At 39.2% G+C, this 24,212-nt stretch overlaps 2 protein-coding genes across 4 annotated transcripts in view; one reads left to right on the top strand and one right to left on the bottom strand.

The window, feature by feature from the left end:
- MCPH1 (microcephalin 1) overlaps window positions 1-24,212 on the bottom strand; it is a 231,582-nt gene that overhangs the window by 36,032 nt on the left and 171,338 nt on the right. The gene's annotated exons all lie outside the window — the stretch shown is intronic.
- The window catches only part of ANGPT2 (angiopoietin 2), a 71,826-nt gene continuing 65,613 nt past the window's right edge, over window positions 18,000-24,212 (top strand). For both annotated transcript variants that reach the window (XM_084623436.1, XM_084623435.1), the window contains exon 1: window positions 18,000-18,639. In XM_084623436.1, coding sequence (XP_084479562.1) covers window positions 18,352-18,639 — 288 coding nt within the window. In that variant the 5' untranslated portion in view covers window positions 18,000-18,351. The remainder of the gene's footprint in view (window positions 18,640-24,212) is intronic.

Here is a 24,212-nt window from a genome sequence, read left to right as displayed (position 1 = left end):
GGGCTTCTGTGCCACAACTCTAAGGGGCACAGCATAGATCTTGCTCCTCAGGGTGTGGGGGAGCCAAGGTAGCTTTCAGCCATCTTTGCACCCTTATGATCCTGGGCTACTCTGGGGGCTGGAGAGGTCCCCAACATAATTTAGATAGCCTTGAGGCCTTTCTAAATTATGGCAGGAGAGACCTTGTATCACAGTGCTGCTTGTAATTTCTCTATTGCTGCTTAATGTGGCCTCACACCTGCCCCACCCTCTAATACAAGGGCTTACAATGGACTCCTTGGCTGTCTACCTGCACTGGGGGAATACTTCTACAGCCACTAACAGAGATTTAAGACCCCCTTTATGCCGCTATAGTCTTTTTACATGGAACAAAGGGGCCTGAAGAAGGGTGAAAATTTCAGCTAAGACTCTGTTCCCTTATGATGTTTATGCCCTTTGAATACCTACATTCAGATATATCTCCACTTAAATAATCATTTAGCAGCAAGAAGTCTCTTTCATCGTTCCTCATAGATCAATACCTTCCATCTCAATTATCGGTCTTGCTCACCTTTGAATTCTAACCAACTCATAGACCAAGTGAGAATCAGAGTCAGAAAGGTTAAAAACAAGAGAATAAAATGAGAAAACCTAGCACAACAGTCCAAAAAAAGCAGAAGTAGAACACAAAGAAATGTTATTAGACCATACCATCAAAAGTATTTCATTTAAATTTATTTGAGACAATGAACCTCAGCCGAAAACGAGGACAACCACATTTTCTTTCTAGGGAATCTACTTTGAATTCTTAGCTGTCTGCATACATGTAATCAGAATATTTTCTCTAGCCCCAATTCCAGACCATTCTGACCTTCCAGTCTAGAAAGTGGTATTGTGCCAGAATGCATGACATGTTTGATGATGAAGACAAAATAGATAAACAGAACTACATCTAGTCTAGAAAACTGGTTTCTAAAAGGCTTTTACCTCATCCACATGACTACAGAAAGCATTTTACTTTAAAATGGATTCAGCAAACAGACATTTGTAAGGACTAGTGGGCCAAACCCTAGGGCCTTGTTCCAGGAAATGAAACTTAAATTGCTTGACATGGAAATTTTTCTAAGCACGCTGCTTCAGGCTTTTTTCCCTCCAGACACCATGTCACCTTAACAGTTTAAACGATTTACTGAGATTAATAAGAGTAATATTGAAATTTTGTTAGCAGTATAATCATGGAAAAAGAAAAAATGATATTTGAGTGGGGAATTTGGAAAAGGATATAAACTAGTAAAACAGTCAGCTGATCAGGAATTTGATGAATTAGATCTAAAGTTACTAATGTTGAGGAACAATGCCAGTCACTGACCATTAAGTCAACATCCTACAGGATATGGTTAATGCAGTAACTAATGATAATGTATCACTTGATTTTAAAGGTGAATCCTTGGGAGAATATTTTAAAATAGATATTTGACAGTTCTCTGATTGCCTCCTTTAACGGAAGGAACTGACTCAAAATCATGTGAGAATATATAATTACATAAGTTTTTTTTATAAGTAAAATCAGGAATGGAACTTAAGATAGATGCATTAGATAAGATTTCTACTTCTAATGTTCATATGAAGCAAGATTTGGCTGTGGCTAAGCTAACTAGTGATTTTTCTCCTGTCAAGGCAGATATGAAAAGTGTTTTTGGATTCCATTTAAAAAAAGATTGCATTTAATTTGTAGTAGAATACAATAGTAATGTTTCAAGATCTACTTTTCACTGATAGATGCAGATTTATACAATTAAAAAGCAAATGAGCAGATTGATTGGTTTATAGCCTGATAAACTGGTGATTCATGTTGAGAAGAAAAGATACCATTTTATGGATCATGATGCTGCTAAAAGATTTGGTCAGCTATTAGCTGTACACAATCTATTATAGATGGATGATTATCTTTCTAGCAGATAATTTGTTCAGCAAGATGAATAAAGAACAGACTGTAAAGCAGACTCTGATACTACTACTTATATCGTTTTAAAAAGCACCACCTAGTGTTCTGAGAGTTTTTGATATATAGGTTGGAGAACATTTTTTTGTTCTCTTTTCTTAAATCTCTCTTTGGTTCTTTTTGGAAATTACTGGAAAAGATATTATAACTCTAATATGAATGTTGTAAAAGCAGTTTCCAAGAGCCTCCAATTCAATTTAATGGGATATATTCAAAGGAAGCCACTTCAGTGAACAAAACAATGCATCTTTACTCTGTCTACGCACAGGTAGGCAAGGTGCTCATCTGTAGTCAGTGACTGGCAGTATGATTGACGGACATGTAGTTTTCTAGAAATGCTGATTAACATCAATTAACAGGTCACTTTGCAGGACAGTGTCTGCTAGTTATAAAAGACAGAGAACTTTTCTTCTTTTTCTCATGTGGATTAAGGACAAAACTGAAAGTGACCAAAAATTAGATACAAAACCCTACATTAATGCAATATTAAGGATGCACAGTTATGGCACATGCAACTCAGGAACTGACAAAAGTTACGATGGAATACACAACTACGTCTCTGTCCTGTTTGCACTGCAGTACCATATAATTACACAATCACAGGTTATTAGCTACATAATGTGTTTCTCACATTATAGAAAAAGACCATACAGTATTAACCGAGAAGTAGCATGTTATCATAACTAAAGACAGAATTGCCAATGTATGTATGGAGCAGAGTTGGGGTGTGTATTCAACTTTAACTTTTCATTTCCTGATTTGTGTGTTTAACTGCTGCATTTATATAGTTTTTTCTATCTCCAGAATATAATTTCTTAAATTAAATTGCCATGGTAGCTTTAATACCAGAAATAGTAAAATTTCAATTTTGTACCTCATCTGAAACATGACATCTCAACTCCAGCCATGCTGGTGTGTACAAATTCGCTGAGGCATTGCTTCAATACTGTTTCAGAGAAAATTGTGCCAGCTTCCAAAATCACTATCACTTCATCCAGCACTTCACCTGATGCTGCTTAGATATGAGATCCGAAAGGATCATGGAAAAACGTGGTTTTGACCATCGAAAATTTGTGTTGCATAAAAAAAGGATTTCCCTTTAACTATTTATAATGTGCTCCATTTTATTGTCATCAGGTGCCTTCTTGTACTTGTATTATAGGAACAGATAAATCACTAGGACATAATAATGGAGAAGAAATACCACTATTACCGTTTCTTCTCCCCAGGCAAGGGATTCCTTAGCCTTAACACAATGTCTCACCTCCTCTCCTCCTAGTTACTAACACATTGCTGTTATTTTGTTTCAGTTCACCATACCCCAGGGAAATGCTCACAGCCAATCTTAAGAGAAATACTGAAAAAAAAAGTCAATGTTTCTATTTACATTAGAACTGGGAAAGCCTCTCATTCCTAACACTCTTACCTTTAAAAAAATAAGCATAAAATCTTACATTTTGGCCCTAACCTTATTTGGAAGTCTTTGTAACATATTTGTTTATTTCCTTGTTTGTAAGCCAATAATAATGAGGATGGTAATCATTAGCTGCTGCTTTCGAGCTAGAAGGGCACATGCAAGAGCTCAGGTTTTTGGTTTTTTTGTTTATGAGTCACCTGACCATGTTCTTTAGTAGAGAGGAAGACAAAGAATCATCTTTAGTGAAGACAAGTCTAGTTTACAGTAGCTCTGCTCATTACAAATGTGTAGCCAAATATACCGCAACAAGTATGAAGACATGAAAACCTCTCTCTGCAAATATTCTGCTTGCACTCTTAAAAAAAGGTTAACACATGTACTGTACTTTTTTCTTGAGGGAAACAGATGTCAGGAACTCGGTACCTTACTGGTGCCATAAATGTCCTCTCCCTGAAACCTTTGTTTATTCCTCTTGCACAATTTCTCACTTCCTTTTCATTCTCTCTTTGACATAAATTTTTCTTTGAGTTCTGAATCTTAAGTTGAAATAACATGTTCTTGGGAAGTAAGACATGCTATTAATAAGTATACCATTATTAGATCAGAGAGTCTATCACTAACATATGAATGGCTGTGGAGCAGAGGAGAGGCTTAAATCAGAAGGGCTAAGGGTGTTTGGAAGGCTGGATTACTGTCTAATGCCTAAAACATTTTTTAAAAGGCATTGCTTTAAACAAGTTATTAAGCATAATAAACTTTCTTCTTTGAGCATAGCTGTTTTCCTATTTTCCAACAGGATTCAGGACTCTTTCATATTCAACTAATTTTACGCTTGATTCCCCCGCCAAAAATAAAAAATAAAATAAAAAAGACAAAATCCCACAGGAGAGGCAACTGGGAATCAAGGGACATTTTTCTTTGAGGATGGGGGAGATCAGAGCATATTCTATGTAGAGAGGAAGCAACCAGTCAAAGGTTAATTCAGGAAGGAATGGGGTCACAATGCATTTGAAGAGATTAAGAGAAGAAAGCAGGTGAGAGGCTCCAGTTTTAGATGCAGAGAACAAAGTTAGGAGGACATTAGAGAGAACTGGTAGATGAGGTCCCATGGGAAGAAAATCTAAGGTATAAAGGAATTCAGGAGGATTAACAGTTTCTCAAGGAGACAATATTAAAGGCACAATTGCAAACTATCCCAATGCAAAGAAGGAAGGAGGGAAGTGTCTAATATCCATCAGGAAGAATTTAATGACCTGAAAATCAAAAAGCACTCCTCTGATAACATGGATGACTTGCAATGGAGGAGTACAAAAGAATATCACAAGCATGTAGGTACAAAATTAGAAAGGCTGAGACACAAAATGAGTTACACCTAGCAAAGGACATAAAAGGCAATAAGAGGAGATTCTTTAAATACATTAGAAGCAAGAAAAAGATGAAAGAAAGTGGAGGCCCTCTACTTAGCGGGGAAGGAGAGCTAATAACTGATGACATCAAGAAGCTGAGGTGTTTAACGCCCATTCTGCTTCAGTCTAGGGAACCTAAGGAACTAGCTGAAGCAATCTTGGAACCATTAGCAATTATCTTCGAGAACTCAAGGAGGATGGGCGAGGTCCCAGGGGACTAGAGAAGGGTAAGTATAGTACCTATCTTTAAAAAAGGGAACAAAGAGGACCTGTGGTATTATAGACCAGTCAGCCTAAGTTCAATACCTGGAAAAATACTGGAACAAATTATTACACAATAAATTTTTAAGCACCTAGATGATACCAGGGTTATAAGGATTAGCCAGCATGGATCTATCAAGAAAAAACCATGCCAAAACAATCCAGTTTCCTTCTTTGACAGTATTATTGGCCTGGTGGATGGGGGAAGAGAGGAGAGCAGTAGACCCGATATATTTTGATATTAGTAAGGAATTTGAAGATCATAGAATCATAGAATATCAGGGCTGGAAGGGACCTCAGGAGGTCATCTAAGTCCAACCCCCTGCTCAAAGCAGGACCAATCCCCAATTAAATCATCCCAGCCAGGGCTTTGTCAAGCCTGACCTTAAAAACTTCTAAGGAAGGAGATTCTACCACCTCCCTAGGTAACGCATTCCAGTGTTTCACCACCCTCCTAGTGAAAAAGTTTTTCCTAATATCCAACCTAAACCTCCCCCACTGCAACTTGAGACCATTACTCCTTGTCCTGTCCTCTTCTACCACTGAGAATAGTCTAGAACCATCCTCTCTGGAACCACCTCTCAGGTAGTTGAAAGCAGCTATCAAATCCCCCCTCATTCTTCTCTTCTGCAGACTAAACAATCCCAGTGCCCTCAGCCTCTCCTCATAAGTCATGTGTTCCAGACCCCTAATCATTTTTGTTGCCCTTCGCTGGACTCTCTCCAATTTTTCCACATCATTCTTGTAGTGTGGGGCCCAAAACTGGACACAGTACTCCAGATGAGGCCTCATCAATGTCAAATAGAGGGGGACGATCACGTACCTCGATCTGCTCGCTATGCCCCTACTTATACATCCCAAAATGCCATTGGCCTTCTTGGCAACAAGGGCACACTGCTGACTCATATCCAGCTTCTTGTCCACTGTCACCCCTAGGTCCTTTTCCGCAGAACTGCTGCCTAGCCATTCGGTCCCTAGTCTGTAGCTGTGCATTGGGTTCCTCCGTCCTAAGTGCAGGACCCTGCACTTATCCTTATTGAACCTCATCAGATTTCTTTTGGCCCAATCCTCCAATTTGTCTAGGTCCCTCTGTATCCTATCCCTGCCCTCCAGCGTATCTACCACTTCTCCCAGTTTAGTATCATCCGCAAATTTGCTGAGAGTGCAATCCACACCATCCTCCAGATCATTTATGAAGATATTGAACAAAACCGGCTCCAGGACCGACCCCTGGGTCACTCCACTTGACACATCCCACATGACAAGATCCCACATGACATTCTAATAGTCAATTTAGGGAAATGTAGTCTAGATGAAATTACTATAAAATGGATGCACAGCTGAATGAAAGGCCGTACTCAAAGTTATCAATGGTTTGCTGTCAAATTTGGAGGGCATATCTAGTGAGGTCTCCAGGGGTCAGTCCTGGGTCTGGTACTATTCAGTATTTTCATTAATGAGTTGTTTATGCTATTTAATGTTATTTCAACTTGACTGGAGAGTATGCTTGTAAAATTTGCAGATGACACCATGCTGGGAGGGGTGGCAAGCACTTTGGAAGACAGGATTAGAACTGACAAATTAGAGAATTGGTTTAAAAACAATATGAAATTTAATAAATACAAGTGAAAAGTACTATTCTTGAGAAGGAAAAATTAAATGTACAGCTACAAAATAAGGAATAATTAGCTAAGTGACAGTCATGCTGAAAAGGATCTGGGGGCTGTAGTGTATCACACAAATGAGTTAATGTGATACAGTTGCACAAAAGGCTAATATCATTCTGGGGTATATTAATAGGAATGTTGTATTTAAGACATGAGAGGTAACTGTCCCACTCTACTCAGCACTGTTGAGACTGCAGCTCGAGTACTGTGTCCAATTCTGGGTGCCACACTTTGGGAAAGATGTGAATAAATTTAATAAGGAAATACAAAGAATGCTGGAATGGAGATAGTTAAAGAGTCAGACAGGCCTTGGGTCTCACCAGTTGTTATGGTTCCTAAGAAGGATAGGAATATAAGGTTGTGTGTTGATTACAGAAAACTTAATACTGTCACAGTACCTGATGCATATCCGATGCTCAGAACTGATGGCATGTTAGATACTTTAGGCTAGGGGAAATATCTAATTACTTTAAACCTCATGAAGGGATACTAGAAAATCCTTTTAGACAGTACAGAAAAATAATCCACGTTCATTACTGATTTGGGATTTTATGAGTTGAATCTGTTACCTTTTGATTAATGCAGGAGCCACCTTTCAAAGGATCTTTAATCAAGTGTTAAAAAGTTACAAGACTTTGCACAGGCTTATATTGACGACATTGCAATATTTAGCAATTCTTGGTCAGATCATAAAAACCACTTGGGAACAGTGCTGACAAGACTCAAAGATGCGGGTCTCACTGGAAAAGTGTCAAAATGTAAACTAGAAGGAGCCAAAAGGTCTTTTTTAGGTAGGTAGGTGGTGGCCAAATTTCTCCTGATCCCTTGAGAGTACAAATCTATTGTTAACTGGCCTTTCCCGCAAAACTAAAAAGCAAGGCAAATCTTTCATAGGCTTGGCTACCTATTACCACTTATTTGTACATGGTTTCAGTGACATCACACAGGTTGGTGTGTATACTATTCCCTGGGGGATAGCAGACGTGGTATTTCTGTGAGTGTTCAGTGGAGAAGATACTTTGAAGCAGAGGAATGCTTCAAAGGGACTCAGGGATTGGGGTGCACCTATTGTTAACTTGCATGGCAAAGTTAGGGCTGACAGTACCCAGAAGAGAGTGCTTGGAAGGCTAACAGGCTAGTGGTGTCAGCGGTCTGACACCCAGTTAAACACAAACAAGTCTCTCACATGCTGGAGGCATTGGTATAAGGTGACTCTCAGTCCTAGGTCCCTGAGAACCATCACAGTTGGGCAAGCAGTAAAGAGCTTAATCTGCAGTAAGGGAGATTTTGGGTTAGATGTTAGAAAAATCCTTTCTACTATAAAGGTTAGTTACATTCTGGAATAGGCTTTCAGAGGAGGTTGTGGAATCCCCATAATTGGAGGTTTTTAAGAACCAATTGCACAAACACTTTCAGGGACGGTCTAGATTTACTTGGTCCTGCCTCACTGCAGAGGGCTGGAATTGATGACCTCTCAAGGTCCCCTCCAGCACTATGATTTTATGAAGGAAGAAGGTCTTCGAAAAACTCGGTAAGATTCTGTCTGAAGAGGTAGAGTAAAATGTGGCAACAAATAGATGTCAGGTACTGAGGACATGTGAGTCACTCAGATGAGTCAAGAACAAAGAGTGATTTTGTTACTCTCTTTTGTAACTAATTCTCCATGGCATTACATCAATACAATACGACCAATTTGAGACTGGCACAATATACATTTCTAAATAATTTTCCAGAATAAACTTATTTGAAAAAAAATACTTCTTATTTATATGCTTAAAACAGACAGGTTGCAGTAAACTTAAAGTTATTCAGAATGTCTTGGCTTTTTCAAATAAGCTCATTGTTTTGCACAATAAGTTTAGCAAATTTCATAGGAAATACACATACAAGTACATCCTACATTGATAAGCTTGGATAATAAGGTGATGGGCATGGTATAAGATAAACTGATAGGAAGTTACTGCTTACTTCAGAAAGGATTTAGAGTTGGCTTGATTTAACTATGGGTCACGAAGAAAATACGTTCATTAATTTCAGCTCATTGCAACAAAATATTTGTCATTCCTTTCTCCTGGGGGAAAAAAAATAAGATTGCAGACTAGATAGCATGATTAGTAGTTAGTATTCAAAACCCTTTTACTGTTTATAATTTTGTGATTTTATTAATCTTGTCCTTGTTTTCATTTGTTTCTGAGAAACATTCCAAAAAATGAAGGAAAGAAAATATTTTGGAGTCATCAAATGAAATTATTATAGACTAATAATATTAAAAGGACCCAAGAATCAAAGATGAGCAGAAAAGTATCAAAATGGCAAAAATTCGGGTACCAGCAATCTACAAAAAGGTTTTTATGATTTTAAAATTTATGACAAGATTTCAGATCTCTTATTTGCATCTAGTACTTTATTTTGAAGTTTAATTCTCTCATATTACAACAATTCTTTAAATTATTCAGGAGTGTTAAATATTACTATAATAGTGAATCAAATAGCACTTGTGCCTCATTATCATAGCCTGGCTTCTTATTCTATCCCTCAGATTTAGTCTCACTGCAAAAAATGTGAATAAAAAAAGCATTAAAATGACAATTCACTCTCCTACAAAATTAACAACCTTAAAATGAGATGGAGGAAAAAAATCTACAAATAGAGACTAAGACCGAGTCAACATTTTCTTATATTACTTCACAAACTTTTATGCTTCCTTTAGTATCAAAGATCTCAGAGAAGTGCCTCTCTACTTGCCTGACAAACAGAAGCTGTGCAGCTGTATGTAAAATGATAACTGGAAAGATAATATTAGTGGTCTTGCTTTTAATGCAGCATACTCATATACTGTAAGAAATAAAAACAGAACTGGTTGAGTAAGGGAATTACTGTTTCCCAAGAAAGGAAATTGCCTGAAGCACATCTGGCAAAAAGGTTTAAATGCTTAATTATGGCAAAATATACATTTCACTCCTTTTTATAAGGTGAGTTCTCTAAAGTGAATGGCTTTTTTTTTTAAAGGGGGAAATATCTAATTTTTACTTTAAATATACTGGGCAGTATTTGCTATTTTATGTCAAACACTCTATTCACTTAACTAAAAGGCAATCAGGAAACTGCAGACTAAGCATCACAATTTCAGTTTGAATAATACATTGTACTATACATTCAAACAGGCCCCTCCATCTATAAAGCACCACCAAAAGGAGATGACCAAAATGAGTAACATAACAAAAGTATTGAAAGGCAACTACAACTAATATGAAATATAATAAACTTTTTATTGAATTTTGTACTGAAATATAAAAAACCCTGTGCCAAGTTATTCAGAATCCTCCTACTTTAATATGTCTTACAATACGATGTTCCCACTCACTGTTGATAGGATGCAGATCAGCCTGTCATTCAGCAGTTGTGGAATAAGCCCTGCCCTCCAAGCGAGAAGCCAGACATGTTCTAACTCCTCAGAGATACAGTAACAACGCAGCATTCAGAATTTCTCCTCCTCACCGGAACTTTTGAGGACAAAAATTTATTTAAACTTTCCTAACATTTCACACTTAATTTTCCAAATTCAGCTTCTTCCTATTTCCATTCCCTTGAGCTATGGCTAGTTTGGCTTTGAAGGAGGGAATTACTTTCGAGGCACAACTTTCCCTCCTCTGCTGGGAAAGCTGCTCCCAAATGGATGACAGGAGCAACCAATGTTCAAAAAGACGCGCCAAATGCAGCAACTTTTTCCAACATAGGGTTAAAGAGAGGTTATGCTCATTTTGTTGGCAAGGTGCCTCACTTTCAGCTTCCTAAACATGGTGGGAAAGGCTAAGAAGCTTGCAGCAAAGTAGAGAGTAAGTTGAGACAGATGTCGAGACAGCAAAGTCCTCACTGATGTATCTGAGGGGGACATTCAATCTACTTCACCACCGGACAGCATGTATCAGACAGGAAAGAAGAGCAGTCTCTCCTTGTGCAGGAGCACTAAACTAATCCTCCACAAACAGAAGGTTAGTCACAGCAGTGCACCCAGCCACAGATCTCAGAAGAGGCTGCTGTGCTCGGAAGCTATTGACTTGCCCACTGCTTCCACATGAGTTCCAGCCAGCATTCCTGGAGAAAGATTTCTGTACTCTCCACACTACTCCTGAATGCCACTGCAGCAATTAGGAGCCACACATTCAACAGAAATGCTAAATTGGTTGATCTTTCCAACATTCAAACCACTAGAGTTCTTTCCTGTGGAGGTCCAAGATATATCAAGGGTCTTCTACTCCAATCTTGCTTTTGACCCTCTACACTCAAACAGCCTCTCAGACTCCTGCAGTCCCAACACAGAAGCAGGTTCAACCCTCAAAAGCCAGGGCTCCAGTGTGATGGTTCTCAGGATACCCATGACTATGATTCATCTTGTTACTTCCTTGACTTCAGTGACAGAGAGAGATTTGCTTGTGTTTAACTGTCAGCACCCTAATATCACCAGCCTGTTAGCCATCCAACCACTCTCAACTGGACTGTGCCAGCCCTAACTTTGCCTTGAAAGTTAAGAATAGGTGTAACCCCAGTCCTTGAGCTCATTTGAAGCATTCCCCTCTTGTGTCTAGCCCTTTATCCCCTGAACACTCACAGAAATACCAGGTCTGCTGTCCCCAAGGGAACAGTATACATACCAGCTTGTATGATTTAACTCAGGCTCAGCAGCATCTTTCCTAATATCACAACTCTGAGATATATTTATAGTGAAAACAAGGATAAGTTTATTACCAAAAGATTCATGATTCAAGATATTGTGTTACCATTTAAAACAAACTCATAGTACATTTTCTAGAGACTAACAGGCTAATCTCATGTCTAAAGATGTTTATCTCACCAACGCCTTTTGCAGCATCTTCAACCAAGGCTGGTTGTGATCCCATTTTCATGAATGTAAATGCACTGCCTGTTTACTTTCTAAGGTGCAGGATCAGTGTCTTCTTTACTTTATACTTGCATCCAACAAGTTCAGTCTGTACTGAGACAGTACAACCCCGTTGCTTGTTTTTCCTCTGTGCTGTTCCCTGTTGACTCTACACCTATCTGCTGACTTTGTAATACTTAATTTATATGCTGACAGAGAGAGGGGTGAATAAACATTTTTTGTCTAACAGAAAAGCTCTGTTATCTCTGCCATAATACAGAATTTAAAACTTCATTTTCAACATATATACATAACTCCTAGATAGAATCATAGAATCATAGAATATCAGGGTTGGAAGGGACCCCAGAAGGTCATCTAGTCCAACCCCCTGCTCGAAGCAGGACCAATTCCCAGTTAAATCATCCCAGCCAGGGCTTTGTCAAGCCTGACCTTAAAAACCTCTAAGGAAGGAGATTCTACCACCTCCCTAGGTAACGCATTCCAGTGTTTCACCACCCTCTTAGTGAAAAAGTTTTTCCTAATATCCAATCTAAACCTCCCCCACTGCAACTTGAGACCATTACTCCTCGTTCTGTCATCTGCTACCATTGAGAACAGTCTAGAGCCATCCTCTTTGGAACCCCCTTTCAGGTAGTTGAAAGCAGCTATCAAATCCCCCCTCATTCTTCTCTTCTGCAGGCTAAACAATCCCAGCTCCCTCAGCCTCTCCTCATAACTCATGTGTTCCAGTCCCCTAATCATTTTTGTTGCCCTTCGCTGGACTCTCTCCAATTTATCCACATCCTTCTTGAAGTGTGAGGCCCAAAACTGGACACAGTACTCCAGATGAGGCCTCACCAATGTCGAATAGAGGGGAACGATCACGTCCCTCGATCTGCTCGCTATGCCCCTACTTATACATCCCAAAATGCCGTTGGCCTTCTTGGCAACAAGGGCACACTGCTGACTCATATCCAGCTTCTCGTCCACTGTCACCCCTAGGTCCTTTTCTGCAGAACTGCTGCCTAGCCATTCGGTCCCTAGTCTGTAGCTGTGCATTGGGTTCTTCCGTCCTAAGTGCAGGACCCTGCACTTATCCTTATTGAACCTCATCAGATTCCTTTTGGCCCAATCTTCCAATTGGTCTAGGTCCTTCTGTATCCTATCCCTCCCCTCCAGCGTATCTACCACTCCTCCCAGTTTAGTATCATCCGCAAATTTGCTGAGAGTGCAATCCACACCATCCTCCAGATCATTTATGAAGATATTGAATAAAACCGGCCCCAGGACCGACCCTTGGGGCACTCCACTTGATACCGGCTGCCAACTAGACATGGAGCCATTGATCACTACCCGTTGAGCCCGACAATTTAGCCAGCTTTCTACCCACCTTATAGTGCATTCATCCAGCCCATACTTCCTTAACTTGCTGAGAAGAATACTATGGGAGACCGTGTCAAAAGCTTTGCTAAAGTCAAGAAACAATACATCCACTGCTTTCCCTTCATCCACAGAACCAGTAATCTCATCATAAAAGGCGATTAGATTAGTCAGGCATGACCTTCCCTTGGTGAATCCATGCTGGCTGTTCCTGATCACTTTCCTCTCATGCAAGTGCTTCAGGATTGATTCTTTGAGGACCTGCTCCATGATTTTTCCAGGGACTGAGGTGAGGCTGACTGGCCTGTAGTTCCCAGGATCTTCCTTCTTCCCTTTTTTAAAGATTGGCACTACATTAGCCTTTTTCCAGTCATCCGGGACTTCCCCGGTTCGCCACGAGTTTTCAAAGATAATGGCCAGTGGCTCTGCAATCACAGCCGCCAATTCCTTCAGCACTCTCGGATGCAACTCGTCCGGCCCCATGGACTTGTGCACGTCCAGCTTTTCTAAATAGTCCCTAACCGCCTCTATCTCCACAGAGGGCTGGCCATCTCTTCCGCATTTTGTGATGCCCAGCGCAGCAGTCTGGGAGCTGACCTTGTTAGTGAAAACAGAGGCAAAAAAAGCGTTGAGTACATTAGCTTTTTCCACATCCTCTGTCACTAGGTTGCCTCCCTCATTCAGTAAGGGGCCCACACATTCCTTGGCTTTCTTCTTGTTGCCAACATACCTGAAGAAACCCTTCTTGTTACTCTTGACATCTCTGGCTAGCTGCAGCTCCAGGTGCGATTTGGCCCTCCTGATAACATTCCTACATGCCCGAGCAATATTTTTGAATATTTGAACAATATACAGATAGTATCTGTACTGTGACGGACTCAGACCACAAGGATATAAGAGAGTAGTGGAAGGCTGGTACATCAGCCTCAGAATGAACAGGTTCCCTAGATAGCCAAACAAAGCTACTCCAGGCCAATCAAGACACCTGATGCCAATTTAACCAGTTAAGGTCGTTAGGTGAATGCTGGCACCTGACCTCAATTAACTGGCAACAGGTCAGTTAAGGCCCTTAAGCTAATGGAGACAGCTGGAACCAATTAAGGTCCTACTCATACTGCTTTAAAGCTCTCCTTTCCAGCTCTCTCTTGAGAAGCCCAGTGGAGTGGAGCATTGCTGAATCCTGAGGTAAGTGCTAAGCTTGGGAAAAGGGGACCACGGGGAAGTGGCCCAGGGAATTGAAGCAGCATCATTGGTGAAGGGAAAAACTGTGAACAGCTGCTACCATTAGGGTCCCTGGGCTGGAACCCAGAGTGGAGGGTGGGTCTGGGTTCCCCCCCTTCCCCCATGCTCTACAGAGATCCCCTTGAGAGGGCAAGCAGACTTGGTCCAGGCAGGAGGCCAAACTCAGCCTACTGAGCTCTAAGGAGCAACAGAGGCTGTGGGTATTCTACCTTCCATACTGGCCTGTGATGAAAGTAGCTCAATAAGCTGTGACCTTTGCTGCTATGCTGGGAAAGGGATGTCATATTGAGGGTGTTAGTGAGCTTCTGAGGCCACTGAATCTGCCTGGAAGTGCGGGACCCACCAATACAGGCTTGGAGCTTTGTCACAGTATGTACATTTCATAACAATATTAATGACCAGTGTGATGCTGGCTTTCAGTTGTTTAAGACCTCATATGACATTCTTTGGTGAACCAGAATCAGAATATTCTTGTAACCCTCTTGCCAGTTGGCATTGAGAGGCTGCTGGATCACATCCAGTCCCTTTGATCCCTCCTCAAAAACCCAGATGAACTGAAGTGCAAATATGTTCTCCGTGACTTAGTCGTCCAGTTGTGGAGGGATGAATGCATCATCCTTAGTAAATCAGAGCTGCCATCTCATAAGAGTTTTTCCAGATCAAGAGCTACTTTATAAATCCTCTCAGGAAAGGGTTCTTGGCCCTTCCTTGTCTGACAACTTCTCAAACTCCTGGTCTCCTTGAGATAAAGGTGGTAGCACAGCTCTAACAATTGAGAAGAAAACCCTTAACAGATCACACTGGTAAATGTTATCCTCCACTTCACTGTCAAACTGAAGAATGAAAACACACACAGGTCTCACCAAAAAGTGTAAGAAAAGTAAGACAAATCTTCCAAGTATTCCTCACTAAGAAAAAGGAAACTTTCAGCACTGGAGCATGAAACAGAGGCAGAACCTCATGCAAGATATTTTCCTCTTCAGTATTTTTAAACTAAGTTATCAAGGTTCGTAAGTGCTTTGGATATACTTCCAGGGGAGAAGCCAGTCTGACAGCATCTAAGTAAAAATGTGAAGCAAAAATCCCTTAAAAATGTAAAGGAAGATCTGCATCCAACTTAACTCAACTTTAATAATGCGAATGACCCGATAAATCTAATTTTGTCTGGTTAGACATCAAAAAAATTAAAAAAAAATTTAAGAGAACAAATGTGATTGTGCAGACTCCCTGAAGGTTGCCACAAGTAGTCTCATTCCTTGAGAAAGAAACAGTTATACAAACAGAAGGATATTTTTGTTCAAAGAAACCAATAGACTGAAAAGTAGAAACTTTTCTCTTCAAAAAAGTTTTGTGGCTACATCAACAAGCTTTCAGGGTATCTGTCACATTTATTAGTTTTGGTAGAGCAACACCAGGCTATGTATTCTCTCTGTTTGCCAAAAACAAATGTTTCACTATTACATTTATTTTACAGGAAATATCCTCACCATGTCTTAAGCCTCAGACAAACACCTCAATGTACTGAGATCCAAAGCATGGTCGTTGGCAAACAAATACTCCCCAGAAAGCAAATCTGACATATTTGTTTTATATCTCATGCAGATAAATGTAAATCAAGCACATTTTGTCCCCTTTGGAGTTCTCCAGAAGTAAACTTTTTGGGTTGTCTTTAGATAAGGCAGTCATGAAAACATAAGGTGGAGTAAGACATCTCAACCATCCAATGAGCAACAAAGTAGAGATCCTAATTCCTACAACTGGCTTTCACAGCCTTTATACAGTTTCCACATCATAGAAAGTAAAACAGTGTTAACGTGTTTTAGCAGAGAAAGATATATAGGGAAACCTGTAATGACGCTTCTTATGATATAGTGCTTGTCCTATGGATAAATAGGGGACTTTGGTCTCCAGTGCATATTATTTTGGAACCTTCTTTAGCACAACATTCACTTAAAATTAAAAGCAATATTTAATAAGAGAAGTCCAGTTTGTGTGTCCAGATCCAAGGAATTATAGGTCAATTTCTCCTCAAGAATCAGTTCCCCAGCATGATGGTTTCCAGAGCATATTTTCTACAGCAGACAATTTATTTTCCCAAGATTTTATTGGAAGCAAACTCTTTCCTGGTCTTTCTTAGCTGTTTAGTAGTCTCATGCTTTCTGAAGTTAGCTGATCATTGCAGGACACAGAGTAATCCCTGTCCTCCCCATGTACAGCCCTGCACTATTAAATATTGCTCCATGATGTATTTTTCTTCATCTTCCACCACCGCTATTGACCACAACCAGAGGCATGATATTAGGCCAGTATGATTAATATAGCAAATCCTATACTCCCATGTCATTTATTCAGAGCCGGCTCTAGGTTTATTGCCGCCCCAAACAAAAAATTTGCCACCTCAAGCTCAGGTGGGGCTGGGGCTCGCAGGCGGTGCTGGAAGCGGAGGCAGTGATGTCACCTTCTCCCAGCGCCTGCAGGGGCTTTACTCCCTCCCCTGCCCGGCTGTGCAGAGAAGCCCTGATATAAGGGGTGGCACAAGGCAGCGCAGCAGCCAGCTCGCAGATGAGGTAGCACAGCCCTGGCTCCCCGGCAGGACTCGCCCGATCCTCCTCAGGTAGCGGCTGGGCCCTGGCAGGTCAGCATCCCGGGGCTGGGGCTTCCCCTTCCTTGCCTCATCTAAGGGGCGCAGCTCTGAGAGCACAACTGCCCCGAAAAAAAACGGTGGCCGGAGCGCCGCCCCTGGAAATGTGCCACCCCAAGCACGTGCTTGCTTTGCTGGTGCCTAGAGCCAGTCCTGCATTTATTGAGGAATTCCTGCTGCCACTCTGTTTGAAACATTTTCCCCTTTTGCCCAGCTGCGAGACTTTTAATTGATGAATATTTTTAAAATGAACATAATTTAAAATAGCCAGTTAATAACATGACTAACATTTAAAAAACGGTTTTCAAGCTTTCCTATTCACTTTTTACATGATTCATATAAAAGATCATTCTATTCTAATTACAGTAGAATGTATTTATGGACAATATGTTCAGTTGAAGGTTCAATTCTTAAAAAAGAGCATGATTTCTTTCTGAAAGGATAAGCTGAAGCCTACCTTTGTCTGATTAGAAAAGTGTCTTCCTCCTTATTTATACAAACTATTAAACATAAGCCAAGCAATGCTGGGCCGAGAAACAGTTCAAAAGAACGGTTTCAGAGTAACAGCCGTGTTAGTCTGTATTCGCAAAAAGAAAAGGAGTACTTGTGGCACCTTAGAGACTAACCAATTTATTTGAGCATAAGCTTTCGTGAGTTACAACTCACATGCATCCCATGAAGTGAGCTGTAACTCACGAAAGCTTATGCTCAAATAAATTGATTAGTCTTTAAGGTGCCACAAGTACTCCTAGTTCAAAAGAATTTTTCTTTAAGAGGACCAAACAAACAAAGGAACTTTTGTGTGCATATTTTAAAATGATCACAAGAAAAAATTTACAAGCTCACACTGAAAACATACTTGGAGGCTATAAGAACTGATGTCTAGGAAATTCGTAATTAGAGTTGTGCTTAAGAAATTCACAGGGGTCCTGTAATTGATCAGTTTTTCAAGAGATTTAGTGCAGCATACCATACAGCATTCAGCAGTGTGCTCTGATCTTTGTGCTGCCTTGCAAGTGACCCCCCCTACAGGAAGATAACGGATAAGCCAGGAGGGAGGAGCAGTTTAGCTACACATGTCTGGCTACTCTTATCAACTTATCATATAAGGAAAGGAAAGTGATTGATTCAGATACCGAAGCTGTAAAATCTTGCCAAAAGACCAGCAGAAGAAAACATTAAAGCTTAGTTTTAAAACTAACACAGAACTTGCAGCTGAGACAGGACTGTTTCTCTATTGCATCTGACAGTTTAGGGCACAGCCGGAGAGAAGACAGCACTTTTTTTTTTTTTTTACCAAGTTTGCAACGGGAAAGTAAAAAAAAAAAAAAAAAGCCCTCATTCAGAGTACTTTACACATGACAGTAAAGCACTGAATTTCAGGGCAGGTCAACTTGATAATCTGGACTCTTGTTAAGCATACTGAAAATAAAATACTTCAGTATTTTAGATTTGCTGGGTTATCATAGCAATTAAAATGTGGCTGGCTGTTTACTTTATTTTGAGCTGTAATCTTGTTTTAGCTTCAGGGTATAGCTCCTTTCGTAAAAGCATGGAGACTATCGGCAAGAAGCAGTATCAGGTTCAGCATGGGTCATGCAGCTATACCTTTCTATTGCCTGAGATGGACAACTGCCGCTCTTCTTCTAGCTCTTATGTGTCTAATGCAGTGCAGAGGGATGCACCACTAGATTATGATGATTCAGTACAAAGACTGCAACTACTTGAAAACCTCATGGAAAACAACACTCAGTGGCTAATGAAGGTAAGACAATATCATTTCTATTCTAAACACAGGGTATGACTTACAGTAATATGTTTCTATACTTTTACTAATGCTGCTTTTTCTACTTCTGTAAATCTCTAATTTCACAAAATTGTCACCAAACTTTCTTTCCTAGGCTACATTTGTGAATTAAGAGGTTCAATCAAAAGCTCATTTTGAAGTCCGGGATCATTATATAATAAGTAGAAGGGGAGCGAGAGCTGCATTATTCTGCAGAACACGTATGCTGTTTAGCTTGTAAGCAACTCAAATTTAATGACAACAGTTACTAGCAGTTATATATGCTGGCTTCGGGCATACATGTGAAAAGTCACACATGAAACAGTAAAAAGAAAAGGAATACTTGTGGCACCTTAGAGACTAACAAATTTATCTGAGCACCTAATGTGCCACAAGTCCTCCTTTTCTTTTTGCAAATACAGACTAACACGGCTGCTACTCTGAAACATGAAACAGTAATAGGAAAAACTTGATCAGCTAGTTATTTACAAACAACTCACAGTGGCTAGCTTATCTCTATTTAAAAGTGCCTACAGTTTATTTACATGGAGTCATTTTCAGCACATTGTACAGAGATTTAAGTATGAGACTCAAGATTAGCAATCTACAAATGCTTCTTTGATTATCTCCAGGGACTGATTTGTAGTGAAATTAACCTAGGGAAATGACAATTTCAAGAAAGCTCCACTAACTGAAGTCCTTTGAATCCTGTAATTCTTCCACTCAACTACAGAGTTTACAAAGGAAAAATCAGAAACAAAACATTGTTTCCATTAGTACAGAAAGTATGTCTGTCCTCAAAATTCCTACAAAACAACCTGTTATAAATTGAGGGAATACATAAGTGTGCACACACACAGATGCACATGTACACACATACCCCAAACAAGGCAATATTTATATATTTCTACATGAATAATGGAAAGGCAATTAAATAATTCACTGATAAAAGTTCATGTTAACAGAGGATACAATTACATTCAATTCCACACAAACAAGTTACATTTTTACAGAAACTAATTCAGACATTTCCAAAACATTAAACAGTATGTTAAATTTTGACTTAAGCTTGAGTTACACCAGCAGCTGTATCATTTTAATCTTAGTACAGGAAGAATAGTTTAGTTGCACAGTATAGCTCTAATCCTGAATCTGTTTCACACTATTATGCCTATATTCTAAGCAAAAAGTATTATGATGCTTTAACATAATCACCAAAATATAATGCTGCAAATACTCCTCTTCATATGCTTCAATGACAGCATAAAAATGGTTCTGAATTGTAAACAAAAGTAGCAAGTAGCTCATTACTAGTCCAGTATGTTAGTGACTTTCTTAAATATAAACTTTATTCTTTATTTTAACATTTGTAATGAATCATCATTATAAAATATTATTTTCTCATTAGGATTTACTTCCTCCCAGCAGGTACACAGATACACAGTATGATGTATCCTCTGAAACCAGCTAAGTGTATTTGCATGTGTAAAACACAACAGCCCTATTTTCAAGATATAAAGCAATGTGTACTTTCATATGTAAAAGTAGGCCTTGGACTCTGTCTATAATCTGGAAACTTGGATGATTCTATGCAGGCCCCTAAACAACAAGCCTTCTTTTAGGGGTTTAAGGTGTTTAATATTTTAGGCATCTCAGTTTGCAAATTACAGCTTAAATATCTAGCCATTAACTACTCTTTTGCTTTAACTTCCCATTTCATAAGAAAAAAATATTTCCCTCCACACATGTACATTCATATTTATTTAGCAATATTTCCCATTGCAGTGTTAAAGACCAACACTAACAGATGTGCAATGTAAGATGAAAATATACAAAGTAAACCGGTCTAATCTATTCAGTTGATAAGCCATTTCATAAAATAAATATTAAAGGCAAACAGAAGAATTCTGTGCTAAATGCCAGTTATTACAATGTTGCATTTGCTTAATTAACAGACATCAGGTAAAGCAAAAACCTGTAGGATAATTCCACCACTCTTAGTCAAAATACTCTTTTTCCTGTCAATCTCTGGGAAATCCTTTTAAAAAAGAATAGATAAGCAAATCCAACACTGAGAATTCAAAAGGTAAGGGGTTTTTTTCCCCAAAGAGGACTCAAATAAATTGAAGTATTTCTTTGAGTTCTGCAAATGTTTCCATAGTAGCACAGAGCTGATTTTGAACTGTTTTAGCAGCTAAACATCCTGTAGAATGACTTACTGTTTACCTTTTCATTGCTTTAACACCTGGTTCTTTGTTTTCTGTTATATCTGCAAAGAGCACCTCAGAAAGTCAACTTCTGTTGAGACTCACTTTGTTAGTCACACCTGGTCTAAGGGGATGTGAAAAGCAAATAGAAAGCCTTAAAGTGCTTAATCTACCCTACTTGCTGTTTTTTCATTCTATCACATACCATACTACATGCTACTTCATTAATATTTCAGATTATTAATGAAAACTCTTTAATCAACTCATAATTTAAATTGTATCAAATTTACTAGAACACTGACAGAAAATTGTAACATTCACTGCAATTTCTTCTTTAGTGATTACATTGAACTTGAGAAGTATTATGTCTTTTGTTCTTCTAAAAAATTATTTATTCAGGAAAGCACAGTTGAGACGTGGCATCTTTTTATTTTGAAGTGAAATTAAAATGATCTAAAATTGTCTCACAAGCTTCTAACGTAAATTAACTTTACAGGCTTTGTTCCAAGTGTATTGCACATCCCAAAACAATTTCACATTTCCCCCTTTAATCTATCAACCAAAGGAAATGTTATGTTTCTGAATGAACACTGGACTATATGAATGGAACAGCCTGAGAAACGTACACTGTATCTGGTTAACAGACAAACACAATGGGAAGACAATTAGTTGCACAGGACTGTTTTTGCTTTTGTGTAAATAAGAGGAGAATTTGGCCTATAATTGCCACGCATTGTATCTTATTTCATGGTACCATATTCGTTGCTGAGAACCATGCTAATAACGGATGTTATCACTGTAAATACAGTACCTAAATCTATACTGCGACCATTTTTAGTGATTTATAAACAGAGATACCTTTCTGATAACTGATGTTGATCATTAAATTTGAAGGAAACTGGGAATAAGCCATCAGATACCATCAAGCATCTAGCAATAGCTGCTACAGTGGAAGGCAAAAAAGCCATAATGCACCTAACGCAATTGTGCAATCCTGCACATTAATGGTATGTCTACACAGCAAAGAAAAACCAGCGACTGGCCTGTGCCAGCTGACTTGGATTCACAGGGTTCAGGCTGCAAGGCTGTTTCATTACTGTGTAGACTTCTGGGCTCAGGCTGCAGCCTCGGCTCTATGCAGCCTCGGCTCTAGGACCCTGTAGGGTCCCAGAGCAATGAAACAGCCCCACAGCCTGACACTGGGAGCCAGAATTGGCTGGCAAGGGCCAGCCACAGGATTTTGTTTGCTGTATAGACATACCCAAAGGGAGCAATCCTTCTGGACATCCCCCATCCCAAAGGATCAGTTTACCTATTGTAACATGGTATTTGTTTATCCTATTTGTTTTGAAATGGGGGTGGGGGAGTGCCAAATAACCCTGCGTACATTTCAACTTTAAACCAGTTCAGGGGAAGGAGGAGGGGACAATTAAGATACACCACTAACATTTTAATTTTCCAGGCTTATGCAGTAGTTACTATTCCTATTGTGAATTTTTGTTATGCAGCAATAGCAGATCTTGAAACATTGCTGCTGCAAGGTATACAACTCCTGTCCCTAAGGTTTATGAATAAACCAAATCCTATTAAAATTAGCAGCAGATATCACTCATTTGAATAATGGCAATTTCACAGCCAAAGCTCCATGTATATCAGCTTGAGAACAGATGCTAAGATCATTGTATTCACATCTTTGTACCTAGCAACTTTAAAACAAGAGGGATGGCTCTCTGTAAAGAGTGACCCTATTTAACAAATTTGCTGCGCAGTCCTAGGCTATGTTATTAGCAACAGTTAAAGACAACATATTGACCATGGAGTACTGAACTTAAACTGTACAAAATAAATTGGGTATCTGCTGACTGGGACAAGACAGACCAGCTGGTAGTAGTCTGCACCAGGACAATCCAGGTCTAATCCAACAGCAGAACTTGGTTCGTATCCACTACTGACCTTAAAGTGGATTATTATGGGGTGCAGGTGTATTGGTAGAGTTTCACTCTTTTCGGTAATATTAAACAAATTCATTTTCCTTTCTCTGTTCAGTTTGAGATTAAAAATCCTCTGACACTTTGAAATTACCTCAATTGACCAATGTTTCTTCTCAATCAAAAGAAGTTAGAAAATCTTAGACTACATGAGAATACTACCAGCAAATGCTCATTTGCCTACACAACTACTGCATCACTACTTAATTAAATTATTATGAAACCTTTTTCAGCGCCGTGAATATAAAAGGAAATATATTAAATATTCCATAAACCAAACTTTTATGCAATGCATAGGGACAAAAATACATGTTATTAAAAAGTCAGTTAATGTTTTATATTTTGCAGTATCCAACAGATGATTCTAACTCTCAAATCTAAGAACTACATTCCTTTCCTACATAACACATCTGTTTTCACTTACATGTTTCCATCTACCAGTTACATATTTGTTAAGCAGAAGAGTACTGGCAGGACACAAAAAGAAAATACCTTTTTTTCCCCACTTTGAGACAGTATCAGTGTTATGTTTTGGGGCAAATTTTCCAAGCAACTATTCAATTTATTAATGTAAGTCATGTAGATAAATCCCAGAAAAATGTTTTGAAATTGCATTCCCGCACAAGCTTAAAGGAAAGGCTAATGTCATTATTCTAAATTGCAAAATTCCAATTTTCAATATGAAACTCTATGGCAAGATGAAACCAGCCAAACAGTAGCAGAATGTTTCTTGTGCAATTCTACAATACAAAAATGAGACTGAGGATTTACCATCTGGCTCATGTTGGGCATCAACTAGGATCGCAATTTAGGCATATGGATAGTTGGAGCAGCAGTTGGGGGCTTTCCCAATTCATTCCCGACTGACATTTTCCCCTTTAAACTGCTCTTCTTCTTGTACATGTAGCAGCCAAACCTGGAGATGACTGAGCAGACAGTTTCCAGGACTAAAGTCCGACTAAGATGCCTGCTTGCATCCCCATTTCACACATTCCAGCCAGAGCCTGCCCTTGGAGTCTGAGAGCATAATCTCCATAAAGTTCCCATAGCCTTACATGCAGAGACAGTTACCTTTAAAAACTGGGTTTCTTTTTTATGGGTACAATTATCTTACCACTGGTCCTCCTTTTGCATTTGTTTTTTAAAAATATGTATGCAACTATGCAACAGGTGCATCAGTATCTAGTTCTTTATAAAACGTACCAAGCAAAACAATCAGCAGCACTGATGTGATTACTACTCTCACTGAAAACTCCTTTGCCCCAACTATAAACAAGTATTTTGTCAGCATTGAGCTCTGTATAAGACAGACAACAGGGTCCATTCACAATTCTAAACATTAATACTCTCAAGAGCT

Source organism: Lepidochelys olivacea (assembly GCF_965140295.1).
Source record: "Lepidochelys olivacea isolate rLepOli2 genome assembly, chromosome: 3".
NCBI lineage: Eukaryota > Metazoa > Chordata > Testudines > Cheloniidae > Lepidochelys > Lepidochelys olivacea.
Note: the sequence above shows the minus strand (reverse complement) of the source record. Positions and strands in the feature narration are given on the sequence as shown.